Consider the following 11949-nt stretch of genomic DNA (forward strand, 5'->3'; position numbering starts at 1 on the left):
TAAGATGGAATAACAAATTGTTGCCTGCCTTGAAAAAATGAAAGGCCTTCAATTCGAGCACTAATCGCAGTTGTTTATATGTCCATGACTTGCCATGACATCTACAAACCAGTGGAAGAACATGCAAAAAAAAGTAGAATACACATAAAACGGTTTGAACTATTTAATATCTAGTGCAGTTGTTAACATCCACGAAAAGGAAACAATATTTGCAGATTTTGAGGCAAAAGAGAAGATGTGCACTCCACCAAACAGTATGTAAAGACTTCAATAATCAAAACAGCAGCAATTAAGAGTATAACTAACCTCTAAAGGTGTCATCAGCTCCAAAGGCTTCTCCCAGCTAGATTGCTTTGTAATCTTATTGTAATAATATCTAAATAAGCAAACAAATTAATCACTCAAGTACACCTCAATCCCAAACTAAATAAACAGGAAAAATAGGAACCATTGGAGAGTTATATCTTAGCACTACAAGCAGCATAATATGAAAGTAACATTTAATCGATAAAGGGCAACATTTTTAAAAAGAATACCAAAAAAGCAACTCACCGTCTCCCATCAGCAGCTTCATACTCTTGCCAGTCAGATGCAGTCTGCTGTGAAGCTGTGCTCACCTAATTACAGTGCAAATTAGTAAGGTAATAACAACATGAAGACTAAAACCACTACAGATGAGAGAATCAAAGCCAAGTACTTAGAGAGAGAAAAGTTCGATTTCTAGTTATGGTATTGAAGCTCCAGCCTCCATTTGCAATTACAATGAACATCCAGAATACTGAATTCACCATGCATTAGAAAATCTTGCAGTCTTTTTTCATGGCAAACTACATTTGAAGTTTGAGACAATTAGGTGAAACGAGACATCCACAATCTCCAAATTGCTAATATCGAAAGAATAGAAATGCTCTACATGTTTAGTAAGTTATGATCCAGAAAGAGAAATACTGCTTTGAAGTCATGAGGCTACTACACCCAATAATCTCCAAATTGCTAATATCCAAATAATAGAAATGCTCTACATGTTTAATAAGTCATGAACCAGAAAGAGGAATACTGTTTTGAGGCTATGAGGCTCTAGAAATATGAATCACTTGATTGATGAAAACATAATGTGAACCTTATCAAAAAGGAGCATACCAAAATGACAAACCTTTTCTAAATCCAGAGAAAGCAGTAAAGGAGAATTCTAAAGCCTTCGCACTCAAGAGTGTGGCTAAGTGGTCAATGAAGTGGGTGGAGAACCATGAGATCTCTGGTTCAGATCCCAGCCGAAACAAAAACACTAGGTTTCTTTCCATCTTCGCAAGTCTTGGTGGGAAATTGCTCGGTACCTTTATTGATGGGAGGTAGCAAGTACCCAATGGAACGATCGACATGCATGCAAATTGGCCCAGCCACCACCGCCATCAAAAAGATAAATCAGGGAGTCGTTATTATCGATACCACATAAGATGGCATCATGAAAGATCTCCTAGAGACAGAAAAAATTTCATTGGCACCAATAGAAAGGTAATTAGCAGATTGTCATTCAGCTTCTAAAATAATCTTTTCACATCCTTAATACTCCCTATGTCTCAATATGTGATGCACATCGATTGGAACCGGTGTTTAAGAAAGAACGGAAGACTTTTGAAACTTGTGGTCTAAAACAAACCATAGGTAAAAATTGGAAAGTTTAAAATTGAATTTATTCTATATATATAAAGGTATTATTCTTTTTGGGACAATATGAACATTTATCAATCAGCTCTCATCTATTTGTACTACTATGAATTACTTGGGGATAATTCATTTATCAATATGAACATTTATCAATCAGCTCTCATCTATTTGTACTTCTATCAATATGAACATTTATCAATCCGCTCTCATCTAATTTGTACTTCTATGAATTACTTGGGGATAACATAATTTACAACAACAACAACAACAACAACCACCCAGTGAAATCCCACAACATGGGGTCTGGGGAGGGTAGAATGTACGCAGACCTTACTCCTACCAAGGTAGGACGGCTGTTTCTTGAGACCCTTGGCTCAGTAAAAGCATAAACGAATAAAAAATGTTAGATAAGAATAGAAAATTAAAAGTTTTATGAGAAAAACAACAAACAAATAACGAATAGATAACAAATAAATACAAATAAATAAATACAAATAACAAATAACGAATAAATAAATAATGAAAGCGTCACAGATAAAATAGAGTAATCAAAACATAGAAAGTAATAAATAATAACAGAAATAACAAAAATCAGAAGTCAAATCGCAAGAGATCGTAATGCACTACTACGCCTATGAATAGAGAAGAATAACGAGACTATGAACTAGCCTTTTACCCTAATGTGGGTCCTCCACACCCTCCTATCTAAGGTCATGTCTTTCGTAAGCTGTAATTGCGCCATGTCCTGTCTAATCACCTCTCCCCAATACTTCTTCGGCCTACCCCTACCTCTTCTGTAACCATCCATGGCCAGCCTCTCACACCTCCGCACTGGAGCATCAGTGTCTCTCGTCTTCACATGTCCAAACCATCTCAGTCGCATTTCCCGTATCTTGTCTTCCACCGAGGCCACTCCTACCTTGTCCCGAATAGCCTCATTTCTAATCATGTCGCTCCTGGTGTGCCCACACATCCATCTCAGCATTCTCATCTCGGCAACTTTCATCTTTTGAATGTGAGAAGTCTTAATTGGCCAACACTCCGCCCCATACAACATAGCCGATCTAACCACCACTTTGTAGAACTTGCCCTTAAGTTTTGGTGGCACATTCTTGTCACATAGCACTCCGGAAGCGAGCCTCCATTTCATCCACCCTACCCCAATACGATGTGTGACATCATCGTCAATTTTCCCGCTGCCTTGCATGATAGACCCAAGATACTTGTAACTACTTCTCTTTTGGATGGCCTGAGCACCAAGCTTAACTTCCATGCCAACCTCCTGAGTTGTCTCACTGAACTTGCACTCTAAGTACTCTGTCTTTGTCCTACTCAACTTAAACCCTTTAGACTCCAAGGTATGTCTCCAATCCTCCAGCTTAGCGTTAACTCCGCTGCGAGTCTCATCGATCAGGACTATGTCATCCGCTAAAAGCATACACCATGGCACCTCACCTTGAATTTGTCGCGTCAATCCATCTATCACCAAGGCAAATAAGAAAGGACTAAGAGCTGATCCTTGATGCAACCCCATCGCCACTGGGAAGTGCTATGATCCTAGACAAGCCATTTATCTTTCTTCCCCTCATCCCTTCAACCAAATTATCATCCTAGGGAGTACAAGAAAGAGCACAATCCAAAATCCTCCCTTGACCATGTGGAATTTACAACAAATGGTTACTCTTTATATACTTCCAGATAATCCACAAACTGCTCATCATTTTCTTCCTCAGCCATTGGCTCACCATAGACAGTGAGGCACTCAGGAGATTTTGTAACATTAGTTTCTCAATCCCAACTTTGGTTCAAGGTGGATCAAACTAGCGTTGAGATAAAATTCTTTGAATGGGAATATGAGAGAGAGCTTGACCTTTAATGTGGCGTCTCCTTTCATTGTTTCTTTGTTTTTATTAAATAAATAGAGGAAAATTTACATTGTTAATCTTTACAATGTCTTACGCAGACAATCAAAAGTTACTCATCACACTGGTTATCAAAAAGGTTATTGTCAGACTAAACTAGGTACACAACTCTAAACATAAATTAATAGTACACTAATTAGTCAGGATAAAAGTTGGAAAAATCCCAGTATGATGAAGAATTACTTCAGAAAAGGGGATTTTGACTATGCAGCAGGTGTTTTCTGTGTGAAAGACCAGGAGAGACTCCTAATCATCTCTTCTTCATAGTGAATTTACATACTTGCCAAATCAGGCTATGTTTTTTAATATCTTTGGAGTAAAATGGATTAGGCCATATGAGGTGAATAATCTTCTTGTCAGCTGGAAAGGACAAGAATATGATATCAGACTTTAAAAGGCCTGGAGAGTTGCATCCTTCATACATCATGTGGAGTACTTGGCTTGAAAGGAACAAAACAAACTTATTGGACAGAAGCAACACATTTCTTTTGCAAAATATAGGTGCAACGGGAAACCTGTTAAAAATGCTCTCTGGCACATTTATCAAGGCAGTTCTATTTCCCTCTCTCCGACACCCTTCCGCATGAATTCCTTCCACCCACCTATTGCCTCCGGTAATCACCTCCTGCGATTATTCTTCTTTTCTTTCTACTCTCTTTCTTGGCCAAGCCATGGGGGGAAATAGAATTTACTTTAATGCTGGTTTCAAGTCCTTTGATATTACCAAATGGAACGATGAAGGTTGTGTTTGGTACAAGTGGGTGGAGAGAAGTCGAAGAATGACGAGAAGAACTACCGTGAGCAGTAAGGTGAGGGAATGGATTTGTTTCCTGCTAAGATTAGCTTCCACTAATCAGAAGAAAGTCACAAGGAGATGGAGATATACCGAAAGAAAAGAGGAATAATTCTGCACTAGGAAGCATAATGAATATGGAAGATATATGAGCATCGTACCCATTAATGTTGGGGGTAGATCTGTTATCATTATTCCAAAACTAGTCTTGAATTCTGGATGGTACGATTTAGCATTTAAGATAGAAAACTTTATTAAATCTCCAAAAGGTCGATACCAACGAATTTACCAAGACTTGTAAACTCCAGATACCCATATTCAAAGGTTGTGAGGGACAGTAAATGGCTATCAAAAAACCACAAGGAGATAGGGGAGACAAACTCATCAGAAAAGCAAAAGGATAGGCTTTTGGGTAGGTGTCTTATAGGGTTTCTGGAAAAGGCTAGCAAAGAAAAACCCTCTGTCTGAAATCAAAAGGTGGTCATCTTCTAAATGGAAGAAGGCCATCGGAGTCAATATTTACGAGTTATATGGTGACATGTTCCTTTTTGAATTTTCCAATAAATTCATGGCAAAACAAACTCTTCAAGCGGTGCAGAAATAGGTGGAGCCCAGTTGTAGGCTGAATGCCGAACTCCATGGAAGTTAAAAAACTTGGATAAAAATTATCGGGATCCCCCTACATTTGTGGTCACAGAAAGTATTTACAGAAATAGGGCAACTCTGTGGTGGTTGGGTGGCAACAGAAGAGAAGACAGAGTTGAAGAACCGTATGAAGTGGGAAAGAACTTTGGTTGCAAAAAATGATAGAAATATATCGAAAGAGGTTTCGATTTCACATGGAGGAATAAGATACCATTTTCCGATATGGGTTGAAAGGAAAGCGAGATATGAAATCTTGCCGAGAAAAAATTTGAATCTCGCTAGAGAAGAAGATAACAATTTGAAATCAGGTTATGCAGGACAGATTGTAGTGGTTGGGAAACAGTAAAGGAATTTTTAAGTAGGTGCAACATATAGGAAGCTGAACCATCAAAACCTGTCGTTACTCAAATGGCCCTGGAGACACATATGGAAAGCCAAGATCCCCTACAAGGTGGCTTGCTTTGTGTGGTTACTAGCTAAAAAAGCAGTGTTGACATAGGAGAATTTAATGAAAAGGGGAATTACACTATGCTCTAGATGTTTTTTCTGTGGGAAAACTGCAGAAACAATCAATAATTTGTTCATCCAATGAGAAGTCACTGGCCAATTGTGGAATTTGTTCCTGAGACTTAAAAACATCTCCTGGTCCATGCCGAGGAGAATTTCAAAGGCTCTATATAGCTGGGAAGAAGCAGGGACACAAGCAAAAAACATAAGTAATTGGAGAATTGTCCCTGCCACTATATGGTGGACATTATGGAAAGAGAGGAACCTTAGAGTTTTTGAGAATAGGGAGACTAGTATGCAATAAGCCAAACTGAATTGCATTTTAACTCTGTGTTTTTGGTGTAATCAGATTTACTCTAATGATATTGTCTCTATCATTGATGTCTTAGACTCATTATAGGGATAGGTCAGTATTATTAGAGTTTCCTTATGTAATTTGGTTTTCAGTACAACCTATGTACTGTTTTACAGAATAGAAACAATTACCATTCTTAAAAATTATATTGGTGCTTACTAAGTTCATATTTTTGGTGTAAGGAACATATTGTTAGGGAGGTCTCACAGCTTCTTGATTCATAGAAACTTTTAGCTAAATGCTACCTTGTCAAAGAAATAATAATCCTTTAGTACTTTTGTGCTGCCTCCTTGGTACTAGCTTAATTAATTACCATTATCTTATTAAAAAAAAAAATCCTACCTTGGTAGGAGTCAGGTCTGCGTACACTTTACCCTCTCCAGACCCCACGTTGTGGGATTTCACCGGGTTGTTGTTGTTATTAAAAAAGATTACAAAAATGCAGTAAATGGTTGTGGCCATAGCTCCACATCGGAAAATGTAGACTATGGGATCAATACTCAAATCTCAATTTTGGAAGCACATTTCATTTTTCACCCTTGCCACAAAACTCACTAATTCTGTTTAAGAATCAGTAATAACCTGGTTTTCTATTTCTTTGTAGTTGTGATCAACTTCCATGTCTTCAAATGATAATCTTATGCCCAAAATATCAGAAAAAGTTGAAATAAACATTAGCATCAAGCATGTACTATACTTTTTTTAGAATAACGGTGGTACAAAGGCTAGCTTCCAGCACCTTGAGTGGTCCACCGGGTACCAGCGCCCTCCCACCAGCACAGGTATCAAGTAATCGTGCCCACCAAAGCTTACACATGTCGGAATAAGTCACTTAGCATTTTTGTCTTTGCTGGGTTGAGTCCTGTCTCCAAGGATTGAACCACTTCATTGACCACGGCCCACCAAGTCAACATGCACTAGACTTAGTAATGTATTTGTAGAAAGTACTCTTTCCACTCTTTTTGGCAGGTTTTACCCTATGTTGTTTCACATGTGGTGTAAACCTCTTGTAATAAACAATGGTTTTCCACCAATGTCTGCATGTATAAGTCTAATCCAATTAAAGATTAGGACAATATGCATGATGCACCACATACAAATAGATGATTAGGAAGAAACAACCACTGATAGCATTTGCAATGCTTCATTCCAATTGATAAACATGCAATTGTGCATGAAGCTTTCTTCAAGAAAACATTCATCCTTGTCAATACAGGTTTGTCTTTCAACATTATGCTTATCTATCAAAAATCTCATATTATCTAAATATTTTCATTGTCTTAGTACGATACTTTACGCATCGCATACTTACACCACCTCTCACCTATACAACAACAATTTACTCTTTCCAATTGATAAACATGCAATTGTGCATGAAGCTTTCTTCAAGAAAACATTCATCCTTGTCAATACAGGTTTGTCTTTCAACATTATGCTTATCTATCAAAAATCTCATATTATCTAAATATTTTCATTGTCTTAGTACGATACTTTACGCATCGCATACTTACACCACCTCTCACCTATACAACAACAATTTACTCTTCAAAGCTAGAAGTGTGGGAAATGAAAGAAAGGAACATCTTCTTTACCACTTACAATGTAACATAAGACACATATTTACTCATTTATTTTCTTAAATATGGTTCTAACAAGATTCCTCGTGTTATACGCTAGGTCAAAAATTCTCCAAAGAGTGATTGCTAGTCATAGTGGAACCTCAACTATCCAGCTGCGGGTTTTAGTTTTGGATGCCAATAATAGCATAGTTGCTTCGATGCCCTTCCTCTAAAGTATTAAGTCTTGGCTTAAAATAGGAAATACTTTGAAGATCTCCTACCACGTAACAAGTGAATAAATGCATAAACATCTCATCTTACTCAGATTCAACATTGATACATCATTGAGCAATTACACTTAATAACAATATGCATCGATGATAAAACGATTTATAAAAAAGTGGTATTTTCGACAATAGGCTTCCCACCAGATTGCAGACAAGAACTTCACCATTGTAAGTTTTAAGGGAAAAACATTAGCAGATGCGTTTTTGGATGACTTGGCTACAAGTTCAAGGCTGGTCTGGAAAAAAGATGATACAACTACAGTAAAACCTCACTAAATTAATACTCGATAAATTAATAATCTCTCTAAGATAATATTTTCTTCCGGTCTCAACTTAAGCCAATAGAAAAAATAACTCATTTCGATAAGATAATATATTTTCAGAAGATCCCTATATAAATATATGGTCCTATTAATATTATAAGTTAATAATTCTTCAAAAAAACAAATATATCTAAGACAATTTAGTGAAATATGATTCTATTGTGTTTTGATTTTTTTGTTAAAATTTAAATTTAGTTGAAGCTCATCTCTAGCTTTACTTATTGCATCCAAAAGTTTCGGTGTTGTCATGACGGCAAATCTTTTTGAGTGCATACTCACATAATTCTTAACGTATTTAATCTGTTATTGTTGATTTTGTGACACCTTTTAAATGAGAAGCTATTTTTGGATATGATTTCAAGAAATTTCCTATGTTGCTTATATAATTTAGTCTCTCACCATCATACATTGAATGTTTTTAGTAAAGATACAATGAATAATATTTAATTATTAAGAAACAATGAATATTATGTATAATGAATTCATTTTTACAATGAATTATTGAATTCTTGAATTTATTTTACAATGAATCATTTAACAAAAAACTATATTAAAATGAATCATACATATACATTGTACTTTATGTATAATAAATTTATTTTTAATATAAATTTAGTAAATATGATATATAATTTAGTAAGATACAATGATTTTGATGTATTCATTGTACTTTATGTATAATAAATTTATTTTTTATGTGAATTCAATAAATATGACACATAAATTAGTAAGATACAATGATTTTGATGTAATCAAAATTAACTTTCATTGAATCTCAAAACACTCTTTAAATTAATAAATATTAATATATCGATTAAATAGTACCTCTACAAAATACTAATATTTCATGATCCCACCTATATCAATTTAGTGAGATTTTACTTTAAAATGCATGAATATGCTGCCTAACATTTTCCACGTAAATCAATTGATACCCACAAACTGGGAACACCTTTGCTGCAAATATGGAAATCGACAACTTATACAAATATGCAGATCATAAGAGAACTTGTTCTGCACAGTGTTAGCCAATGGTAAAGAACAGGATAAAGATTATACGTGCATCAGATACAAACATAGCCAGAATCTTGGGCAGACTTAAAAGAGAAGAAGAACAGACAAACAGCAACATCTTGCAGAAATATGACAATTCAGAAGTCCACATTTTAGGTCTCAATTGAGTAATGTTGAAAGAATTTTCTGATAGGTACTGGTAAGAAGCATACCGGAACTGCTGGAGCTACAGCTGACAATTGGTGACTACTCAGCGGAGTAGGGGCAGCCACTTGTGTGGTTTGACTTCCAGATGACAACCAAGGCTGTCCAGGGAAAATTGGAACATGCATTTGGGATGAAGATTGAACCTGTGAAGGCAAGTTCAGGCCACTTCATGACAGGGAAAAAGGAGGTGGTGCAAACTGAAAGTAATAAATAACAATAGAAAAAAAAACAAAAATTCAAAGGAACCTGGTGCTATTTCTTACTGTATATGATGATGAGAATGGATTTCCAGCACCACTAACACCAGGCACGTGACTATTCAAAGGGGGATTGACTTGTTGAGGCTGTGGCATACTTGAATTGATATATGGCATCTGAATTGCCTGAGATGATGGTGTACCATGACCAGGCTGGCCAGGCCTTGGGGGAAACTGCTGCATTGTTTGAGAAAACTGAGGTATTTGACCTTGACCAGGAGGCATTCCAGCATTTGGTGTTTGTCCAACAGGGCGATATTGTGGAGAGGCTGAAATTGGTGGAGCAAAGTGCTGGCCTTGCTGAGTTGATAGAGCAGGTCGAAACTGCGACAACAGACGCATTATGCACTTACGATAAGTCTTCAAAGGTAACAGATAAAATAATTTCATAAAAGCAAGTTGCATAGCTTACTTGCATAGGAAATGAACCAAAACCTTGAGGTGGTGTGGATCCAACTGAAGGAGGCCAAAGAGGCTGTAAAAGGAAATATAAAGATCAGAAGATTAAGACCTAATAAGAATGACAAACGTTTTACATGTCTAGCATGCTAATCACAAAATCTAGGATGATGTGCTAGTGGTATCCGACCATCTAAGAATTTTACAGTAAGCACAGGATACCAGATAACCTTAAAGTGGTAATATAAGACTTAAATTAGTGAGCCATATTTTAGTAGGCCCCTTTGGTCTCAGGCTTACAGTTGAGGACGGAGCATGTTCAAGTTCATCTCTTCTTACATTGCTCCTTCACCACACAAATCTAGCATCTCATTCAAAATATCACAGGGGTTAAATCTGGGAAAGGACACTAAAAATATGGAACCAATGCCTGCTGCTATCTGGGGGTGTATTTGGAAGGAAAGAAACTCAAATAGATCAAGAATTTCGTAGAGCAAAATGGAACCTGTAATAAGTACAAAGTACAAATGCATTGCTACACTGGTTTTCTTTGGTGCATCATGGCAATAGCCATTATTGACTCTTTGAGTCCATTTTGTAATCTATAATGAGACTTTCCTCTGTAAATACTTTGTGATAATTATCTGCACCTTAATACAAGAACTTTACCAATACAAATAAAATATATATCCCACTTCCATTTCTTCTCATTACTCCATTATTCTCATGCTTTTTGTTAGGGATGTTCTTTTTAAGTGATTTGGTTTGCCAGTAACAACCTTAAATTAAAGTTCCCTTCCAGATGATAATCTGCAATCCACACTCTTTTCAGCACAACAATTGTCTATGTATTTCAACAAAGGCAATACAGTCAAAGAAATTACCTGTGGACCAGATGGCGGAGGATTACTGGCCATGTCTGCACATAAACAAGTATCGACTAAAGACTGCACATTACAAATACATGATTAGCAAATGCAATATCAATCCCTCCATCCCAAACAATGGAAGATGATTCATAGTATAAGGGTCAAGTCATCTCATTTTTGGAGCAAGTGTGGACATTCACCTCAATTGTTAAAATAAAATCTACATATTATACTTCTTTTCTTCTTGCTTTTTATAATGAAATTTTATGTCAAAATAAAATTTGTTTCACTCGTCAATCTGAAACATAAGCAATGATACGCCTATTAAAATTCAACAAAAATAGCACCAAGCTGAATCAGCAGTAGTCTTTAAAAAGGGAAACAAAATTCTCATATATGCAGCGAATTGGGGGATTGAAAATGTGAAATAAGTTGAGAAAATAAATTGGCGCAGCGATAGAAGATGTTGATAAAGAATTTACCTGAAGAGAAAATTCTCCTCAACACGGTATTGATTGTCCGAACAGAGGAAATGACTGAGAAAGAATTGGAAGATGGCACTGCAAAAACCGAATATAAACCCTAGCGAGCGGAAGAGTCGTGTCCCAGTCGATAACACCGGCGTGGCTCTAACTCAATGTGGCTAGTCCAACAAGTACTCCTTTCTTTTTAGTTTAATTTTAATTTTAAATATTAAAGTACGTGTTATGTAATGTGTCTTATATGGATTAATAAAAATAGGCAAAATAATCTAATAGACTCTTGTAGTTGTTCGAGTTTGTATTATGAACTCTTCTATCAACTATTTATCAATTGAATCCTTTACGCTTAATCAAAAGAAGATTTTTGAAACTTCTCTTATCATGTATGTAGTTCACTCTTTCTTAAATAGATGATATGTCAAATCCATGTCACATAAATTAATAACATGTCAAATTCATTAACTATTTTCTAAAATTTATTAACCAAACGTATTTAATATAAGGTAAAATAATAAATTTTTAATTTATTCTTTAAAATAAAATTTGAAACTCATACATCCTCTCGTCCTTCTCACGTGAAACAGCCAAATCTACTAGAGAAAGTCATCGTCGCCACCGCTCTTTCCAACGGGACCACCTATACTCTCTCCCTCACCCGCTTCATT

The 11949-nt window shown here is 36.1% G+C and overlaps 1 protein-coding gene across 1 annotated transcript in view; it reads right to left on the bottom strand.

The window, feature by feature from the left end:
- The window catches only part of LOC129893487 (pre-mRNA-processing protein 40A), a 44889-nt gene extending 33448 nt beyond the window's left edge, over positions 1 to 11441 (bottom strand). The window contains exons 1-7 of the mRNA XM_055969023.1: positions 11285 to 11441; positions 10818 to 10880; positions 9947 to 10009; positions 9541 to 9858; positions 9283 to 9420; positions 553 to 617; positions 307 to 376 (exon numbers count right to left, since the gene is read on the bottom strand). Of these exons, the coding sequence (XP_055824998.1) occupies positions 307 to 376; positions 553 to 617; positions 9283 to 9420; positions 9541 to 9858; positions 9947 to 10009; positions 10818 to 10850 (687 nt within the window). The 5' untranslated portion in view covers positions 10851 to 10880; positions 11285 to 11441. The remainder of the gene's footprint in view (positions 1 to 306; positions 377 to 552; positions 618 to 9282; positions 9421 to 9540; positions 9859 to 9946; positions 10010 to 10817; positions 10881 to 11284) is intronic.
- Between the last annotated feature and the right edge of the window lie 508 nt (positions 11442 to 11949).

Source organism: Solanum dulcamara, chromosome 6 (genome assembly GCF_947179165.1).
Source record: "Solanum dulcamara chromosome 6, daSolDulc1.2, whole genome shotgun sequence".
NCBI classification, from domain to species: Eukaryota; Viridiplantae; Streptophyta; class Magnoliopsida; order Solanales; family Solanaceae; genus Solanum; species Solanum dulcamara.